At 44.0% G+C, this 20,794-nt stretch overlaps 1 protein-coding gene across 2 annotated transcripts in view; it reads left to right on the forward strand.

The window, feature by feature from the left end:
- Positions 1-20,794, forward strand: part of CERS6 (ceramide synthase 6) — an 87,582-nt gene that overhangs the window by 7,040 nt on the left and 59,748 nt on the right. For both annotated transcript variants that reach the window (XM_083496958.1, XM_083496957.1), the window contains exon 2: positions 20,313-20,418. In XM_083496958.1, the coding sequence (XP_083353084.1) occupies positions 20,313-20,418 (106 nt within the window). The remainder of the gene's footprint in view (positions 1-20,312; positions 20,419-20,794) is intronic.

A 20,794-nucleotide genomic window follows, 5' to 3' on the forward strand; every position in this document is an offset into this window, starting at 1 on the left:
CAGACTGAAGGTGCATATGCAAGACAAGGTGTCCATTTTCAGTGTTTTCAGCTGGTTTGCAGACTGGGGCATACAAAAGGCTCACTTGTATCTCTGCTTATTACGCTGAGATATGTCTGTCGCTCACTTTTATAGTTAATACAGTTGTATATCAGTTGACATTTATTCACTGATTATAACCTAACTGCAACAGCTAGCAATCTAATGAGAATGATTGCTTTCTTTGCAGTCCTATGTATGATTACTTGGATGCAAGTTTCATTGAATGTAGTAAGCAGGCGTAGAACCAGACTCCGTGTGGCTTTACACAAAGATTTAATAATGTCTGTCCAAAGACACATGACGTACAATACACTTGACAACCTGCTTTGAGGATTAGAATTTCTTACTCTCTATTTGCAAGTCTCCTTTTGACCTAGAAATGGATACAGCTTCTAATGGTGCTAATCTCACCCTATTTAGCAGGGTGTCTTCATGACCACCTCAGATTTCAGTATTATTCACCATAGTATTCCATTCAGTATTCTGCTTTTCATCTTTCCTCAGTTGCTTAAATCACTTAATGCAAATGTAGTAGGAACACAAAGTTGTAGCCATTTTGACAGAAAGTACACTCCTACATCTTAAGTAACTCTCTATCCATGTTTGTCCCAAGGTCCTGCTGAGTTCAGTGAGGCTGGCTCCAAGGTTAACATACAGAGGATTGTACCCTTAGTCATTTTGTCAAGAACTCGCCTCTGCTTTCTGTATGGAAGTGCCAGTATTACATCTCTCAATTACAACACTTCGAGATAATTGCTTTCCACAAATACCTAATTGCATGCGAGAATTATGTGGGAATAAATTGCTTGGCTTTTTCTGTGGGCTTGCTTGCCTGGAAAAGGGAGTAGAAGCTCAGATAACCTCTTATTCCAGTTTTGCTGAGTTGTCAAGCACAAATTTTGACATCAAACTGTTATGAAACTGTTATCAGTTGTTATGAAGAGATTAGGCACGGGTTAGGACAGGGGTGAGCTCCCGTTGCTCTGTCCCAGCTCCTGCCAACCCAGCAGTTCGAAAGCACGGCAAAAGTGCAAGTAGATAAATAGGTACTGCTCCAACGGGAAGGTAAACGGCGTTTCCGTGCGCTGCTCTGGTTTCGGTGTTCCGTTGCGCCCGACGTTGGCCACATGACTCGGAAAAACTGTCTGTGGACAAACGTCGGCTCCCTCGGCCAGTAAAGCGATATGAGTGCCGCAACCCCAGAGTGGACTGTGACTGGGCTTAACTGTCAGGGGTCCTTTACCTTTACCTTTAGGGACAGGGTAAGACCAGATTCAAATCCCCACTCAGCTATGATCTTTTCTGGATAACATCGAGCCAGTCATTCACTTAGTCTCAGCTTAACCCACCTTGCAATGTTGCTGTGAAAATGAAATTGGGAGGAGAGGCCAAGTATGCCATTTTGAGTTCCTTGGAGGAAAGTTGGGATATAAATGTAATAAAGAAAGCAAATATATTTTATAAGCTTCAGCAGCTTGGGGAAGGGCTGGTGGGGGGAAATCACATTCCTAGGTGCATGAAATAGCTTTTTCTTTGTCATGCTAGGGACCTGTGCTTTGTTTTTGTTTTTTAAAAAAGAGAGAAATACCGTATTTTTCGCCCTACAGGACGCACTTTTCCCCCTCCAAAAATGAAGGGGAAATGTGTGTGCGTCCTATGGGGCGAATGCAGGCTTTCGCTGAAGCCTGGAGAGCGAGGGGGGTCAGTGCGCACCGACCCCTCTCGCTCTCCAGGCTTCGGGCAGCGCTCCGCTAGCCGTGGGAGAGCCGCGCGAAGTAGCAGAGAGCTTGCCGGCACCTGGGGGGGAAATTTTTTTTTCTTTATTCCCCCCCCCCAAAAAAAACCCTAGGTGCGTCCTATGAGCCGGTGCTTCCTATGGGGCGAAAAATACGGTAATTTCATTGACATCAGTAGGGCTGATTTTTGAATACTCAGAGAATTGTCTTGTAAGTTTCAGTTTACCCTCAAGCTTTAAATAATTCAGATTCTAATGTCTGTTTACTGAGGCTTTACCAAATTATTTGTGATAATGGATGTAGGTCCTTCTTTTTTTATTTTTTCCTGCTCTTAACCTTTGAACCTTAACTAAGCTAGTCCAGAAGCTTTTAACGGAAAGTGCTCATTTCAAAGGGAATGCAGCTCACAAATGCCTTTTAATGATAAAGTTATATGGTAGAGGCAGTGCTCCAGAAACAAAGACTGCAAGGCAGAGATGAGAGCGAGAGGCTGATCTTCAGTAAAGCTGGATAAGTCTTTTTGCACAGTCAATAGAGGGGATGGAGGGGAAATATCTCTGTTCTTCATAGGGTGAGTTAGAAATCACTACTTAGAGAATGGGTTTCGTTGCAGCACCCTCTGTCTCTCCCCCCACCCCACCCTAACATAATCTCTCATGATTGTGCCACTCTTGTGGTATTTGGGTTTCTTCCATTGTGATTGTCTCACTGCTTCATGATTCATAGCAATCCTGCTGGATCAAACAGTTTGCCTAATCCACCACTCTTTTCCTGTAGTGACAAACCAGACACCTCTAATAAACCCACAAACAGGACATGAAAACAGTAGCTCTCCCCTACTGGTAGCTCCCCAGCTGCTGTTTGGAAGAACAGATGGTACCTGCAATAAAGTGTTGCAGCACGGAGCACTCCTGGGTGGGGTTCCTGCTAGCTGTGGCCCTTTTCAGGAGATTCTACAGTGGTACCTTGGGTTACATACGCTTCAGGTTACAGACTCCGCTAACCCAGAAATAGTGCTTCAGGTTAAGAACTTTGCTTCAGGATGAGAACAGAAATCGTTCAGTGGCGGCGCGGCGGCAGGAGGAGGCCCCATTAGCTAAAGTGGTGCTTCAGGTTAAGAACAGTTTCAGGTTAAGAACGAACCTCTGGAACGAATTAAGTACTTAACCCAAGGTACCACTGTATTCTCCTCTCACCCTGTTCTCAGACCCCAAAGGGTCTGTCAGCATTCCATGCCCAATGGGCATGTTTGGTCTCTGTTGGGTTGTTTTTTAAAGTGTTTTTTAAGGACACTTTTTAAAAACAACAACAACTTTGCAGTCTTTGAGGTTTCCCGAAGCATTGTTGTTGGCTGTTTGAAACATACAGTGGTAGCTCTGGATGTGAACGGGATCTGTTCCGGAGCCCCCTTCGCATCCAGAAGCGAACGCAACCCGTGTCTGCGCGTGCACGGGTTGTGATTCGCCGCTTCTGCGCTTGGGCGTGATGTCATTTTGACCATCTGCGCAAGCGCGAGCGGTGAAACCCAGAAGTAACATGCTCTGTTACTTCCAGGTCGCCGCAGCGCACAACCCGAAAATACTTATCCCGAAGCTACTTCAACCCAAGGTATGACTGTAATGTGGGTGGCTTTGTTTGGTGGGGCAAAACTCTCTCTCTTTCACACAGGAGGCCTGCAGTTCTGCATGAGGAAATGGGCAGGTGCTGGTTCGTGGGAGAACAGGGGCAGGTGTTAGCTCTGCTCCCCTCCATCCATGAAGTGAGGGAGGAAACTTTTGTCCACTGTCGGATTGCTTTGCAAGACACCAGTGAAGAGACTATCTTGGCATCCCTTGCAGCTGGAGTCAAAGGGCATATCATCTCATGGTGTTATTGTCATTTATTTATTTTTAAGTGGAGGAAAGGACTAGTTAGGGAAACTTCCAAAGCTTTGACTAAGTCATGAGGCGAAAGATCTTGGGTGCAGCTGAACCCTTCCATTTTCTGAGTCTTGCGACAGGAGTGAAGCAGTTCCCTTTGGTGAAAGAGGCAGCCCAACCCTGCTTCAACAGGGAAGTTAAGCCCCTGGGACTGAAGAGAAATGGAATGTGCTCTTTTCTCTCTCCCCAAATATGTGAGCCCTGATCAACTGTTTCATAGCAGAGCAAGGTAGGCAGGTTCTGCTTTTCTTCCTTTCTTTCTAAGCGTAAACCTGCTGGCTTCTTAGCCTTAATGGTCAGCTTTGTATTTCAGTGTGTGTCTCCACCATCTGGAGGTGCATGCTTGGGATCCTGGGATCTTGACTGTTTTCACACATTAGCAACACATCCTGTAGAATTCGGTCCGTGATATTTTTATCTGCATGATCAGAAGGAATTTCAGGAAGCCCCAAAGTCGTATTGGAAAATACGGCTTTCGAGCAGTCTGCTCCCAAAATAGGAACCAGGCATTCCATTTTGGCGACTGAAACCCTGGTTTGATGGCCGTTTGGCGCCTAGCTTATATACCGCGAGTTTCATGTGTTGGTTGGGCAACTGCAGTTTGCGTAATCTGTATCAGCAGGCGTTAGGAAGGGCAGCGGTGGTGGTACTGGCAGCTCATATGCTCAGTCTTGGAGGCTTGGGAAAGGCAGTAGAGGATGTCAAAGCATCAGAGGAGGTGGAAGCTGCAGCAAGAGTTGGCTGTAGCCACATGCCAGAGAGTGGGCCTTAACAGATGCCTGATGGTGCTGATTTCTGACTCTGGGCCACACTAAAATCAACAATAGAATTGTGTTCGTATTGCACAGGAAGCTGCTTAATGATTTCATAGGATGTATGCAACAAACAGTTGACTCCTGTTTTGAATTGTAAACATTTTATGAATTCTAAAGGTGCTTCTTAAAGGCTGAATTATAATTTTGGATTGCATTACCACAGTATTTCACCCAGGTGATAAGAATGTTCTACTGGTTATATGAGATCTGCCAGCTTATGTTGATAAAAGTTATGCTAATTTTATGCAGCTTGGACACCCCCCCCCGAAACATTTTCAGTGTAGCGATAACAAAATGCCACCTCCTTCTGTTTATACTGTAGCCCCAATCCTAGTTCTACAATATCCAGACATATATTGGTTTGAGAAGAAATGTGCGGTAGAATAATTCACTGCAGTCTAAAAGGTGGGTGGTGAATCGTTCTTATCTATAGTCCCTCTCCTCCCTTTTCTGAAAGCCTATTCTTGTGCTTACACCATCCACTTTACATGCCAGCTAAAATCTGCAGAATTTACTACAGTGCAATGTGAGAGCAGTTCTCGTGGCACAACCTGCATGCTTATGACAAAACCTCTCTCTTTTGTTATGTGTTTAAAACATGTAGGCTTCTGCCCAGTGCATGATAACAAGAACAGCAGAGTGTGGCAGTGGCTGGTTTTGCAAATCTCAAGGAGTTGCGTCTGGCAGCCTGACAACGCTATGATGCAAACTAAAAGATGGAGCTTCAAACAAGCTTCAACGAGCCTGTGAATTAAATTCTAATCCCTAATTTGCAATGACTCTGTTCCTGTAAATAAATGAATGCCCATGGGGGTGTATCAGAGGATCAAGGTGACATGCTCTGTCCCCAACTTATGCACCTTCAATTGAATGTCTCTGCAGAACTCCTGTGTGTATGGCACTTTCTCTGTAATTGGGAACCCTGGGGAAAGCGATGTAATGAACCACAAAGGGGAAAGCCCAATGTTACAGTGGTACCTCGGGTTACAAACGCTTCGAGTTACAAACTCCACTAACCTGGAAGTAGTTGCTCCGGGTTGCGAACTTTGTCCCAGGATGAGAACGGAAATCGCGTGCCAGCGGTGCGGCAGCAGTGGGAGGCCCCATTAGTGAAAGCGCACCTCAAGTTAAGAACGGTTTAGGGTTAAGAACGGACCCCTGGAACGAATTAAGTTTGTAACCCGAGGTACCATTGTATTCACTTTGTGGGCATTTTGACTGAGAGTGAGCACATTGCCCCTCTGTTCTTATTATGCTCTGCACACTTAAGAATGGGGCATGTGTGCGCAGCTGATTGTCACCAGAAAAGGACATTCATAGTGCAAAACCTCCCTTTTCAAATTGCAGCTTTCTCCCCTTTCAAGCTGCAACTTTTGTCCATGCCTTCATGTCTACCGGTGACAGTATTCATAGTATGGTGGAGTATGGAGAGCCTAGCCTTGGGGTCTTGCTCTGTGCTTGGGTCACCAAACTCTCTGACTTTTTCACATGCTAAAGCAGCCTCTTAACTGCTCAGCCAATCAGGTAAGGTAGCCTTACATATTCCAGACCCGCCTCCGTCCACCCTACATCCAGCAAACAAAGAAAAGATAATTCAAATACTATGCAACTGCCCTCCTCTTACATTTAACTTGTAAGCTCCAGTCTGAAAATTCATTTCTTCATCATCTGTGTAAAATCTTATTTTCTATATGATTTGCTGGCAAGTTTCTTTCTTTCTTTCTTTCAGAACCATACACCTGGCTATTTGGCATCTGCTGTCTTTTTGTTTTATCATCTTGTCACCTCTATTTAAAAAAGCAATTTCTCTTCTGACATCCCTCCACCCCTGCCCCTTTTCTCTAAGTGATGTAGTCACTGATCTGTTAACAAAAAAGAACTAAGAACAGACTTGGTAAGATTAGAATTAGTGAAATAGACAAGAGACTACTGGTATCTGGTTCCTTCTTTTGCTTCCCACTTTCTACCTTTTCATGGAGCAATGTATGTCAAGGTCTAGAATAAATACTAAAAAGAAAAGAAAAGAAATAAATTCTCAAGACATAGGTGAATTGACTGAGATTGGCCAGAGCCAAATCTAGAGAAAGATTTGACCTAGTTCTATCAAACTGTTCAACATAGCAGACTAAGTTGGTTATAAATCTGTTTGTTTTTTTAAATCAAATGCCTGAAATGCAGCTATATTTCCAGTTAGACAAATTCACAATCTTATTTTTAGGGTGTACATTTGATAGGTTAGGCAAATGCTGGAACGAATATTTCAAGCTGTGCTTGTGCCAAGGTGCACACGCACTTACTTTGTTACATTGGGTTTACTTCTCATTCTGCAATATTGTGCAGTATTCAGTTGCATATGCCCATCTGTGTTGCTGGAGCAGTGAATGCGCACACTCCAGGATTTGCAACCGTTCTTTTCCTATTGCCTTTTTCATTCTAATTTAATTACAATTACAGGTCATGTTAAAATTTGGGTTCCGATAATCTGTTGGTTTATTGGTACAGATTATGCTTTTTTGAACAAATTCATTTTTTGTATGCACAGACACAAAATAAATTATGCAAGAAATACCAGAAAGAGTGCTACAACTTAAAACGTCTCTCTCTCTCTCTCTCTCTCTCTCTCTCTTTACAGTACTTAGTATTTCTTGGTAGACTTATTCACATGAGATGGTTTTTCACAGTAAAACAAAAAGCATCTTGTCTCTCTGTCTTTCCCAGAGGTTCATTATAGTGAGTGACTTTCACCATCACTATGATATGTCAGGGACTTCAGAGCCAAATATCCATCACAGATTTGGTCTCTCCTACTATCTTTGCAATTGAAATATAAGCTGTAATGAACTAATTGTTTGCTAGACGATTGGTGTATTCATTCTCTTTCTCGCATACTCACACATTGTCCACAGAACAATGTCTTTGAGGTCTAGTCCAGAGGTTATATGTTAGTGGGAAAATGTACATATCCTATGCATCTGATTTCTTAGTCAAACCCCAAATTAGAAATACCGGTATTTCCTGTTTCATTAAACCAAGGAGAAAAGCATAACAAAGTATAAAGGTGATATATCTGGAGGAAGTTGTGATCTAATATTTCCTGTATCTTCATAATTACTCTGTGTATATCATTATTTAATTCCACTGTCCTTTAATCTTTTTCTAGCCAGTTCCCAGAAGACAGGAGTATCTACTCCAAACTGTTGAGTGTCCCAGTAATTAATCTCCACATTAAACCACTGACACGAGGCAGTGAGATGAGCTTCATGATTATGATGCTCTATATTAGGGACTGCCAGACACCTGCCTTTAATTGGTTGAAATAATTAATTATGCCAATCAATTGATTAATATAATAGTACAGAAGGACTTGTTCCTATGGCTGCACGTATTACAAGTGGAAGATGAGCAAGGGAGATGAATAGTTAAATGTTTTGACTGACATTTCAGACAATGGAAAGTTTAAAGAGGAAGGTCTGGAAAAGCAGTTCTCATTATTGGATCTCTAGGGCCCGGATGGTGGTTGGCCCACCTTCAAATTGGTTGCTGATTCCTAGTCTTGTGCATTCTGTGAGCAACCTTATTTATTTATTTATTTATTTATTTATTTACCAACCATATTTATAGTCCTCTCTTCACCCAAGGAAACGCAGAGCACTCTGCCCCTTCTCCATCCGCCTGATCACTTTCCTGCATGCAATTTCCTTGTCGCCTGTGGCTAATGGCAGACGACTTAGATTTTAAACTTTCTCAATTTGAAATTCAGATATTTGTTGAAGTATGCATAATAACTGGTTATAATTATTAAAACTGGGTCAAAGCTAATACAGCCAGTTACATTTTAATTGCTATTGTGACACACACACACACACACACGCGCGTTCAGGAAGTGTCCCAACTCTTTTTTGTACCAGCATAGAATCCAAGGAAGCTAATAACTTCTGTGGGGTTATTTATTCAGTCCAGGTGTATAATTCACAGCTTTGTGTCATATAGCTTATATAGGGTTTTTGCCCGACACAATTATCTGACTCACAGGAGACAGAATTTTGCTTGGCTCTTTGTACACATGCAAAGATGCTAAACAATAACGCTTGAAAGTGCAGATGAGTTTTGCTGCAATCCCATGCATACCTATTTGGAGGTGAGCACTTTTGAACATAGAAAAGTGCTACTTAGTAATTGAGGGTGATGTAGCAAATGGGATGATGTCACAAAAGTACACAAGACAAGTTAGACATGCTTCATGCTGAAATCACTGAAATGATACATTTGGAATGCTTCCTGAGTAGGCAGGCACTTCAGAAGCAATTACTGTACCTAAAAATCTCCAAAGGCTGTTTCTGACACTGCCAGAAGCTACCATGAAAAAAAAAAGTTTTCTTGACAAAATGTGGTTATTAACAATACCTATCTGACTTTACAAGTTTTATAGGTTAGCCTGTACACAAGGTTGGTTGGTTTTAAATTGCCATACTGCATATTTAAAAAAATATACTGAAAACTTATGGCTTTCAATAAAAACCAATAAAAACTAAAAATCAATAAAAAATCAATAAAAAATCAATAAAATCAATAAAAAAGAAGCATATTGCCAATGGGATCTCATAAACGAGATCTCATGCAGCTGTGTTCATTGCCATACATGAAATAATTCTGTCTTCCGTAATATTCATTTATTAAAACACATTACCAAAGTGTGGATTACCCCTCTTCTCGCAAAAAGCCACGAACAAGAGGTCTGAACCTGGATTCTTTAGAATTCAAGTGAAACCAGCAACAGAATGTTGCAATACATAATTATCCTATCTCCTGCCCAGCGTTGCAGTCACTAAATCCGTTCTCCAGGATACCATAAGACATGGCACCCTCCAGATGTGGAACATCAACTCCCATTGTTCCTGCTGGCCGGGGCAGATGGGAGTTGTAGTCCAACATATAGAGGGCACCACATTGGCTACGTCAGTTACAAGATGTAATAACATTCCACTCCTCTTTCCAGTTTCCTTCATTTTTCTTTTCAAACTAACACAAAATGTTCCTTTTTCTGTAGTCCCGTTTTGGCTCTAATTGGCACTCATCATTTGAGTTCCCTATTAGAGGGAGTGATAGTGGGACAAAATAGCAGATGTCAAGAAAATGACTCATATTTTTAAGGTACTTGTAATGTCAAATATAATAACTCTCTCTCTCTCTCTATATATATATACTTCCATTGTATAAGGAAGAGCATTTATCTTAAATCTATATGCCTTCTTCCTACTGTATCAATTATGAAGCTAACTCTTATTCGTCTTAAAGGATTACATATGCATTTAGGGAGTATGGCACACTGTTGTCTTGTCATAATTGTAAAAATCATGAATAGCTTTTTCAGCACTTTTCCTTCAGGTAGAAGAATTCCAAAGAAGGAATCCGTTCCTCTGTTTGGTAGAAGAATAGTGAAATGCTGTTTTTCTCTTCCTACCCTTCTAAGCAAGTGTTTAAGGTAATAGTTGTCACAGTGGGCACACGGTGAATGTTCTGAGGATTCACCCATCCATGTTGGACCTGATTCATGGATGCAGATAGCTTAGAATCCAGGTGTACGGAGACAGTTCCACAGGGCAAGTAGTTCTCTGTGCCCTTCAGCTTTGCGTCTTTCCACTATGTTGCTCCAAGTGCATCCATATTCATCGCCACTTTTAAAAAGGCACCTTTTGTTCCATCTTTTTAAAAACAGATTGCTTTATTTCTCTTTAGCCAGACCTTCGCTGCACCCTCCCTCCCTTTCGATGCATAAAGTTTTATATGGGTTGTCCCTGAAACCCAGTCTTCCCACCCACCACTGTGCATTTGCTGTTGTGTGATTAAAGTTGGTGGAACTGCATGCACAGTGAGCAGCTCCATGCAAACAGCTTGAATCTTGGAGGAGTCTTGTGTGGTTGTGCTTCAGGCAGGTACCATGTGGCTCGTTGCACACCTGAACTGACTCTTAAGAGATGGAGTGCGTGATAGCCATTTGGGCCTATCATGAATGTTGCCCCCAAGCTGCTTTACAAGAGAATCCAGACACAGAGTAACTGTTGCAAGCATTTGCACCATCCTTTGGGGTCCTGAAACTCGTAAGTCAGAGGTGAGGCACTTGTGGGCCTCCAGATGTTGGACACAACTCCCTCCAGCAGCAATCGGAATGACAATTGGATAGGGATAATGGGAGTTGTAGTTCAGTAACATCTGAAGGGCAATGGGATCCCCACCTGTACTCTACCCCCGTTACCTGTGACTGTGAGGGATGTAGCATTAGGAGTATGGACATTGTCTCCGTTCAGATATGCCAGGCAGCTGGGGAAGGGGAATAAGATGCCAGAGAGGGTCAGGAAGTCAGATTATCCTCCACCAGGGCCCTGCTGGATTTAACTTCCTTCCGCAGGGCCTGTAAGACAGAGCTATTCCGCCTGGCTTTCAATTTGAACTTAGCCTGATCTTTTATGCCCCTTCCTTCCCTCCCTCTTCCCTTTTTATGAAGATTATCCACTCTATGATCCCACAGCTAATTCTCCCCTGGTCTCCTCACTGGCCCAAATAGGACTAACTTGGCCAACTAGCCCTGGTGATCATCTAATGTTTATTGGATGGATTTCCCCCCTAAATTGATTTTTGAATTCTAAATTTATTGTTATTCACGTTTTATACTGTATTTTATGCTGTTTTTTGTTGCATCAATTATTTTAAATTTGTTGTTAGCTGCCCTGAGTCTGGTTTTCTGAACCAGGAAGGGCGGGGTATAAATAAATTATTATTATTATTATTATTATTATTATTATTATTATTATTATTAATCTTATTCTTTGGTGGCATTCCTATAGCAAAAATAATGAGTCTCCTAGCCTTTAGTTTCAGATCACTTATGTGACAAGCACAGTGGTATGTTCACTGAAGAAAAGAAGGAATAAATACTCAAGATTCCTCCTATAAAGCACTGATATGCTGAGTTAAATGCATTAGAAGTATTAACATCCAGACCAGCACAAATGAGCAAATGTTTCTTCTCCACCCCAATTGTTTTGGAAAACTTACGCCTAAAGAGCGATTTATTTTTAGATATTGCATCAGATGTTCACCAGCTGGCTGTGAAGTATTAATTTTTGACTTTGCAATACATCTGTATGTGCTTTTCTAAAATTGTGTTCTAACAGTTATGAATGTAGGCTTACAACATTTGTATCTGTTGAATAATTTCTGCCCCACCTTTCTATTCCGAAAGAGACACTCAACGTGTCTGACTAGGTATACAGTAGAAGCAACTCCAAAGATAAAAACAATTCCATCATTAAAGCTGCAATCCTAATCCTCTAGCCATGCTGCTGGAGGGGTTTTAGGATTCAGCATCTTTGGGCCTCTGCCAGCTGTGCTCGTTGGGGCAAGATACTACAAGTTGTAGTAAACGGTGTAGGTGAAATGGCTTCCCTATGCAAGAGGGAAGTAGGCTTGGAAGTGAAAGGCAAGATTGGATGGAAGGCTAATGATTTGTTTTCTGCATCTGACGAGGACTACAATTTCCCCTTCAGATTTGGTGATTCCGATTCATACCTCTTGCATTGCTTCAGTCAGCAAACTGTTCCTGTGGCTTACAGCCTGGAAACGCTAGCAAGTATGGAATGAATAGCCTGTTCTTTCACAGAGATTACGTAGTTCCCTGAAGGGCAATTACACTGGTATGGCTGTGGCCATCTTTAGCTTTCTGCTCGCAACTGATGTTCAAGTTGCTTGCTGAATTGTTATCTTGACCTTGCTCTCCAAAAAACCTCAGGATTTTCACACATGCTCCCTCTTCCTCTTTTATTCTTAAGCAATCCTCTGAAGCAGATTGAGGGTGGTATTCAACAAATCTTTGCAAAGGGTAGACCTATTGCAGTTAATCAACCCAGTTAGTCATGGCCCATTTAATTTCAGTGGATCTACCCCGAGTAAAAGTTGGTTGAATGCCACCCTAAGCTGCTATCCAGTCTGCCTGTAATGCCATAAATAGTAGCTTGGGAGCTGAACCATAGGTGATTGCCTTCTCCTTTCTATTTACCATAGGTGATGCGTGCATGTGTGTGTCTGAGAGGTGGAGGGTTTCGGAAGTGACTTTTGGATATCAAGTATGAAAAGGAAAGGGGTGTAGGCAGGCTGCTTTCAGAGTGTGGCAGGTAAAATATGAAACTTTAGTGTCTGAATGGGTGGCTGTGGGAAGTAAAGATATAGGAGAGATGAAATAAGAGAGGTAGTGCTTTGGAAGGTGAGAACATGAGTTCCTGGGACAGCAACTGAATGGACATCTGGGGAAAATAGGCTATGGAGCAGGAGGCTGGGACTTTTAAAGTGTGTATTGTATCTATTAAGTACATAGTACTAACAGCTTAGTGGGTTAGACGGTCTGCAGTTACGTGTCATTTGCATCACTTAAACCTTGGAAGACATCGAAATACTGTGTAATTTTGGACAATTGTAACCATCCGTTTTAGCATAAATGGGTGCAATTCCATTGAAGTCTGATCTTGAGCCACTTAAGACCCTCATCCCACCCACAAATGTAATCCTTGAAAGTGCCATCCCCATCCACAAGCATTTGTGATTTGCCCTACATTTAATATAAAAGCTGCTCAGATATATCTGGCATACTTTACCAGTTATTTCATAAGCAGTACTATAGAAGGACTTGACTAAGTGCACAGTGATATCTGTTGTGTGTTTGAATAAATGTTTTTTTTCCATATCTAGAAGTTGGGGTGGGGGAATATCCTTGAACACTGGACTTAATCTGGTGACCTGCAGTAATTTAGAAAAAAACCCTTCTTTCTGGATAACTGTCTCATTTTTTATTTTAAAATCCTGATTAGTTCAGTTACAAATCCAAAACAAAAGTCTGCCCTTTAGCGAGCAGAATGTAGGCAATGTGAGGAAATCTGCTGTGAAACTGTTGGAAAAGGAACAGCATGTCTTTTTCAAAATACCAGTGGAAATGCCACTTCATATGAGAGAGACTCTCTCCCCATCATGCCCTCTGTTTTTCCATCCCTTTGCTCTTTAGGAAATCACATTATGTCTGAAATCTACAAACCTGAACCACCCCAGACAGACTTTGCAATAAGTGCAAAGTTGTTTCTTTTCATGGGGGTTAGTTTAAGGCTGCTGATGGCCATCACCCAGTGACGGAGTTGTATTTACACTAAACTTGACTATCCTTCACATATGAAACACATCTCCCTTCTTGGAGATAATACGTTCAGCAGCTTATATTGCACATGATGGGCTCCTGCACATGGAGCTCAGTGGTTCCCAGGCACACACACCCCCACTTGAAAATTGCTGACGGACTTGGTGGACCATCTGATTTTTTTGCCTATTTCAGAATTGTAATGCACCGTACTTGTCCTCTCTTAGTTTCCTCCCTCTTTTTGTGGCTGCATCCTTCATTCCCACCTTCCATTTCTTTCAATTGCCTTCTCAGCCTCTTTGCTCTGTGCCTTTCCCTATCTTTCTGCCATCCATGGCATCAATCCTCTAAGGAAGGCAAAGCCACCTTACCGCCCCATCACTTCTGCAGACCACCTGAATGAAGCTGATGGACCACTGGTGGTCCATGGACCACATTTTGGTGGAACCCTTGTCTAGTTGGCAGGTAATGAACTTCACCTCTTTGCGTTGCAAACAGAATTTAAAGCAGATCATGTTCTGTGTCCAATGAGTCAAATGGAAAAGAGCTATTGGATTTTTTCTTTTGAGTTCCTTGAAGACTTATGAAGGTTGCAGTACACTGGGGTCATTTATCTTAAGTCTTTTAAGTAGGAGGATTTAAATTAAAAACTGAGAAGACTTTAGATTGCTCAATAGCATCCATATTAGTGGTCAAAAAAACATTAACAAGCAGAATTGAGGTTTTGTTATCTCCCTGGGAACAACCTGAAAGACAAATGAGTTGGTGAAATATTGAAAGGATCTGCTACATTTGTTGCTCATTCTAGTTGCGTCTGTAGTTATCTGATATTCTCAGTTGCTTTTAAACAGAGTTGCTACAGCTCAAATCCAGAAAATCTTGAAATTCCTTGGCAGAGAAAATGCTTGGGAACAATGGATGGATATACCTGTATACCTGAAGGAGCGTCTCCACCCCCATCATTCAGCCCAGACACTGAGATCCAGCGCCGAGGGCCTTCTGGCGGTTCCCTCATTGCGAGAAGTGAGGTTACAGGGAACCAGACAGAGGGCCTTCTTGGTAGTGGTGCCCGCCCTGTGGAACACCCTCCCTTCAGACGTCAAGGAAATAAGCAGTCTTTAAAAGACATCTGAAGGCAGCCCTGTATAGGGAAGTTTTTAATATTTAATGCTGTAGTGTTTTTAACATGTGATTGGGAGCCGCCCAGAGTGGCTGGGGAGACTCAGCCAGATGGGCGGGGTATAAATAATAAATTGTTGTTGTTGTTGTTGTTGTTGTTTTTGTTGTTGTTGTTGTTGTTGTTGTTGTTGTTGTTGTACACCCACCCACACCTGAGTGAATTGTGTCACTCGTTGCAATGGAGGAGTCTGACCCACTGCACATAGTCGTGAGAGCCATGTGACAAAAAGTGGCATTCGGTTCTAGCTGATGTTTAGATGTGGCCAGCATGGAATTTAGCTTGCTAATGCAGGGAAGATGCACTTGCATTCCTCTATCTATCTATCTATCTATCTATCTACCTACCTACCTACCTATCTTTGGGAAGGAGCTTCATTTCCATAGGTGTTTGTGGAGAAGTCTATGTATGTGTTGTGTTAGGCATTAGGACTACAGATGAGATCTTCTGGGACTGATACACTACAGTGGTACCTTGGGTTACATACGCTTTAGGTTACAGACTCCGCTAACCCAGAAATAGTGCTTCAGGTTAAGAACTTTGCTTCAAGATGAGAACAGAAATTGTGCTCCGGCGGCATGGCAGCAGCAGGAGGCCCCATTAGCTAAAGTGGTGCTTCAGGTGAAGAACAGTTTCAGGTTAAGTACGGACCTCCGGAACGAATTAAGTACTTAACCCGAGGTACCACTGTATTTACATTAAAGCCTCCCCTGTGGAGTACAGCCTATGGTGACAGCCCCTGTGAGCTTGGTGCTAAATATAGACAGGAAACAAAGACAGTGAAGGGGGGGGAGACCTCTGGACTGTGTGTTTAATTAGGTCCAGCATTTGGCCCACAAGGCCATTTACCTCAGTGCATGCCCTCCTACCTAACACCTAACATATGATGTGATGGAGACGCTCCCTGCAAAACTGACAGTGCCTGAAAATCCCAGTTAGCCTGATCACCAGCACCTCCAAATATCTGTCCCTCTGCCCATGCAGTTTGATTTCAGATTGCACAGAAAAGGAAAATCTGGGAATGTCACCTCTCCATCATCGCCCAGAAATATATATCTCCACCTTCCAGCAGTGGATCTGCTAATCAACCAGGATAAAATTCCAGCCCTGTGCAACACAGCAAAAGCACCGATTATAAATACAAAGTGCAGGGTGGAGATATAAAATAAGTAATTACAGCTAATTGCCATTTTGCACTGCATGCCAAAGTTGCAATGGTGCAAGAAAGCTCTGGCTCAGATGTAAACATGACTAAAGTGTTGTGATCATGGGAACCAGTGCTGCCGTATAACTGCCTCCTCCTCCCCAGTCGGCAGTCTCGTTACATTCACTGGAGGCCTCCAGGCTTCACTGATAAACAGAAGTGTTGTCAACAGCTCCATTCTAATATCTGATTTGATTTTTGTTGGCTGCGACTCAACAGTGTTTTATTATTTAATTAATAAGTGATAGACTTCACCCCACCCTTGGATCTAAGCTGCTTCTGTATGATGGATTGCCAGCTATTTCACCCCACCCCTCTGGCAAGTCTCCGGAGCCAATAATGCTAACATAATAATAATAATAATAATAATAATAATAATAATAATAATAATTTATTTATTTATACCCCGCCCATCTGGCTGGGCCTCCCCAGCCACTCTGGGCGGCTTACATAAAAACCGAAAATACAGTAAAATATCACACGTTAAAAACTTCCCTGAACAGGGCTGCCTTAAGATGTCTTCTGAATGTCAGGTAGTTGTTTATCGCTTTGACATCTGCTGGAAGGGCGTTCCACAGGGCGGGCGCCACTACCGAGAAGGCCCTCTGCCTGGTTCCCTGTAGCTTTGCTTCTCGCAATGAGGGAACCGCCAGAAGGCCCTTGGCGCTGGACCTCAGCATCCGGGCAGAATGATGGGGGTGGAGACGCTCCTTCAGGTATACTGGACCGAGGCCGTTTAAGGCTTTAAAGGTCAGCACCAACACTTTGAATTGTGCTCGGAAACGTACTGGGAGCCAATGTAGGTCTTTCAAGACCGGTGTTATATGGTCCCGGCGGCCGCCCCCAGTCACCAGTCTAGCTGCCGCATTCTGGATTAGTTGTAGTTTCCGAGTCACCTTCAAAGGTAGCCCCACGTAGAGCGCATTGCAGTAGTCCAAGCGGGAGATAACCAGAGCATGCACCACTCTGGCGAGACAGTCCGCAGGCAGATAGGGTCTCAGCCTACGTACCAGATGGAGCTGGTAAACAGCTGCCCTGGACACAGATTTGACCTGTGCCTCCATGGACAGCTGTGAGTCCAAAATGACTCCCAGGCTGCGCACCTGGTCCTTCAGGGGCACAGTTACCCCATTCAGGACCAGGGAATCCTCCACACCTGCCCGCCTCCTGTCCCCCAAAAACAGTACTTCTGTCTTGTCAGGATTCAACCTCAATCTGTTAGCCGCCATCCATCTTCCAACCGCCTCCAGACACTCACGCAGGACCTTCACCGCCTTCACTGGTTCTGATTTAAAAGAGAGGTAGAGCTGGGTATCATCCGCATACTGATGAACACCCAGCCCAAACCTCCTGATGATCTCTCCCAGTGGCTGCATGTAAATGTTGAAAAGCATGGGGGAGAGGACAGAACCCTGAGGCACCCCACAAGTGAGAGCCCAGGGGTCTGAACACTCATCCCCCACCACCACCACTTTCTGAACACGGCCCAGGAGGAAGGAGCGGAACCACTGTATGACAGTGCCCCCAGCTCCCAGCCCCTCTAGACGGTCCAGAAGGATGTTATGGTCGATGGTGTCAAAGGCCGCTGAGAAATCCAGCAGAACTAGGAAACAGCTCTCACCTTTGTCCCTAGCCCGCCGGAGATCATCAACCAGTGCGACCAAGGCAGTTTCAGTCCCATGATGAGGCCTGAATCCCGACTGGAAGGGATCCAAATGGTCCGCTTCTTCCAGGCGTGCCTGGAGTTGTTCGGCAACCGCTCGCTCAATCACCTTGCCCAGGAATGGAAGATTTGAGACTGGGCGATAGTTGGCCATCGTGACCGCATCTAAAGATGTTTTTTTAAGAAGCGGTTTGATAACCGCCTCTTTCAGCGGGTCTGGGAAGGCTCCCTCACGGAGGGAAGCATTCACCACCCCACGAAGCCCATCGCCCAGCCCTTCCCGGCTAGCTTTTATAAGCCAGGATGGGCAAGGATCCAGGAGACAGGTGGTTGGTTTCACTCGTCCAAGCAGCCTGTCCACATCCTCGGAGGTAACAGATTGGAATTGATCCCACTCAACTTGACTAGACAGAACTCTAGCACTCTCCCGCCCCGGTCCTGCTCCCACGGTGGAGTCTACTTCTTCCCGAATCTGAGCGATTTTATCTGCAAAAAACTTTGCAAAATCATTGCAGGAGAACATGTGGCCCGTACTGGGCCCCGATGTTGCAGGTGGTTCCGCTAAATTGTGAACCACCTGAAAAAGTCTCCTGCTGCTGTTTTCTGCAGATGCAATAGAGGCGGTGAAGAAATTCTTCTTCGCCGTCGCTATCGCCACTTGGTAGGCTCGACGTTGAGCTCTAACCTGTGTCCGGTCAGATTCTGAATGAGTTATCCGCCACCGGCGCTCTAGCCATCTCAACGATTCTTTCATTGCCCTCAGATCCGTGGAAAACCACGGGGCTCTCCGGGCTCCATGCAATCGGAGAGGGCGCTTCGGAGCCAAACAGTCAATAGCCCTGGTTAACTCCACATTCCAGCGGGCCACCAGGGAATCAGCTGAAAGGCCATCAACATGGGATAAAGCATCCCCTACCACTTTCTGGAAACCATTTGGATCCATTAAGTGGCGGGGGCGGACCATCCGAATTGGTCCCACCTCCCTGCAGAGGGGATGGGTCGCAGAGAAGTCCAGTTGCACTAGGAAGTGATCTGACCATGGCACTTCTTTCGTTTCGCTTTTACTTAGTGTCAGATCACCAACATCCATAGAGGTAAACACCAGGTCCAAGGCATGTCCGCGGCTATGGGTTGGGCCAAACTTATTCAGGGACAGCCCCATGGAGGCCATGCTTTCCACAAAGTCCCGAGCGGCCCCTTGTAAGGTCGTGTCGGCATGGATGTTAAAATCCCCTAGGACGACCAAACTAGGTGTCTCCAGGAGAACATCCGCCACGACCTGAAGCAGCTCGGGCAGGGAATCCTTGGTGCAGCGGGGAGGTCGGTACACCAAAAGGAATCCTGTACTGCCCCTATTGCCCAACTTCCAGAACATGCACTCAGAAAACTGGGTCTTCCCAATAGGACGCCTGGTGCAAACTAATGACTTCCTAAAAATCACTGCAACCCCCCCTCCCCGCCCACATGACCTGGGTTGCTGTGCGTAAGAGAAACCTGGTGGACAAGCAGCGGCAAGGACAGGCCCATCTGCTTCATCCAACCAAGTCTCTGTCACACATGCCAGGTCAAGTCCTCCATCCATGATCACGTCATGGATGGCAGTGGTCTTATGAATCAACATGATATGCTGAAGCTTTCCCCAACTTGTAGGACTCAAAAGTTGGATGCGAGAAGCCTTTTATCAGCTGCTTGCTCATCATGGAGCTGATATAGGGGCCTGGCATACTTGTAGGAGGCTCTGCAACTGAAGGCACAGGGCAAAACTGAAGGTCGCTTCCTAATCTAGCTACTTTGGGATATGAATTGAACATAGCTTATGTTAGACACTGTCCTTGCTTATCCATGTTGAATTCATCCGTGTTTGGCTTTTGCCACTGAGAGGGAGAGGGAGAGAGTCTGTTCTGATGCAGTGAATACCCAGTCAGCCAAGAGAAGCCTGATTAGGGGAGATAAATTTCTGCTGCAGCCCAGGAATGCCCTGGCACAATTTTGTCTCTGTGTGTATTTGGCTACCTTGTGGTATGTGGATATTGCCATTGTCTGCTAATGCGGAAATGCTTTTCTTTTTGTATATTTGATGAGCTGATAGCGAGAGAAACTGCTCTTGTCTCTGGCCACCTCTCTGTAAAATGAGCTTAAATTCCTATTGGGTGTTAAGCTTTCTCTGTCTTTAAACCCAGCATTTGACTTGCTCTCTTCTGTTCATTAGTGTAATCCAGGAATTCCTCTGTAATTGTGAGCTTTTCTGTTTTAGTTACAAGCAACAGCATCAGAGGTTAATATTCCCGGGTTTTTTTTTACTTCTCTAAATCTTCAGCTAGAAGCACAAGAATCTGTGGAGTAAAGCTTCAGAAGTGGACAATCAGCCTCTGTAATACTCTATAATTATTATTTACAATTTAGCTTCTGCAACATGCTTTCATCCTCTCTGAATAAGTTTGATGGCAGGAGGCCAGTTGAGACATACTGGGAAAACACATTCTCCTGCTATGTGAATGAGTTGCAGCGAGCTGTTTTGATTATCTGACCACTTGTGTCTAATGCCTTATTTTTCCTCTACTTTTTTTCTTAAACATTGTAGGTTTATAGCCAAGCCATGTGCCTTAGGCCTAAAAGTCCAGGCCAATGGACCACGGAAAGCTCAGCCTAATGCTATTCTTGAAAAAGTCTTCACTGCAATTACAAAGGTACAGTATGCACCTAAAAAAATTGTTTACTTTGGGAGAAGGGATAGGTTTGTCATGAAATATGAAATAACTTGGGTTGGAGTGGGCCCCTTGGCAAAATGCCATTTGGTGGACTTCCTGATGGGCTTACTGTTTGGTAGCAGTGCTCTGGGGAGTGTCTGGCTCTGGGGGCCACCATTTAATGCGCTGGAGCGATGCTACATTGTGAGTGTTGTATGAAAGTGCTTCAAGACCCAGTCACCTAGCTCAAGGTGGCAGTAAAAAAGAACTGATTAATGTTTTAAGGGGGCCAATGCAATTCATCTCCAAGATCCAAGATTGGGATGTGGGTTGCACGGTATATATGTATGTTTATACGCGCGCGCGCGCGCACACA

This window comes from Podarcis liolepis, assembly GCF_965112155.1.
Source record: "Podarcis liolepis genome assembly, chromosome: 1".
Lineage (NCBI taxonomy): Eukaryota > Metazoa > Chordata > Lepidosauria > Squamata > Lacertidae > Podarcis > Podarcis liolepis.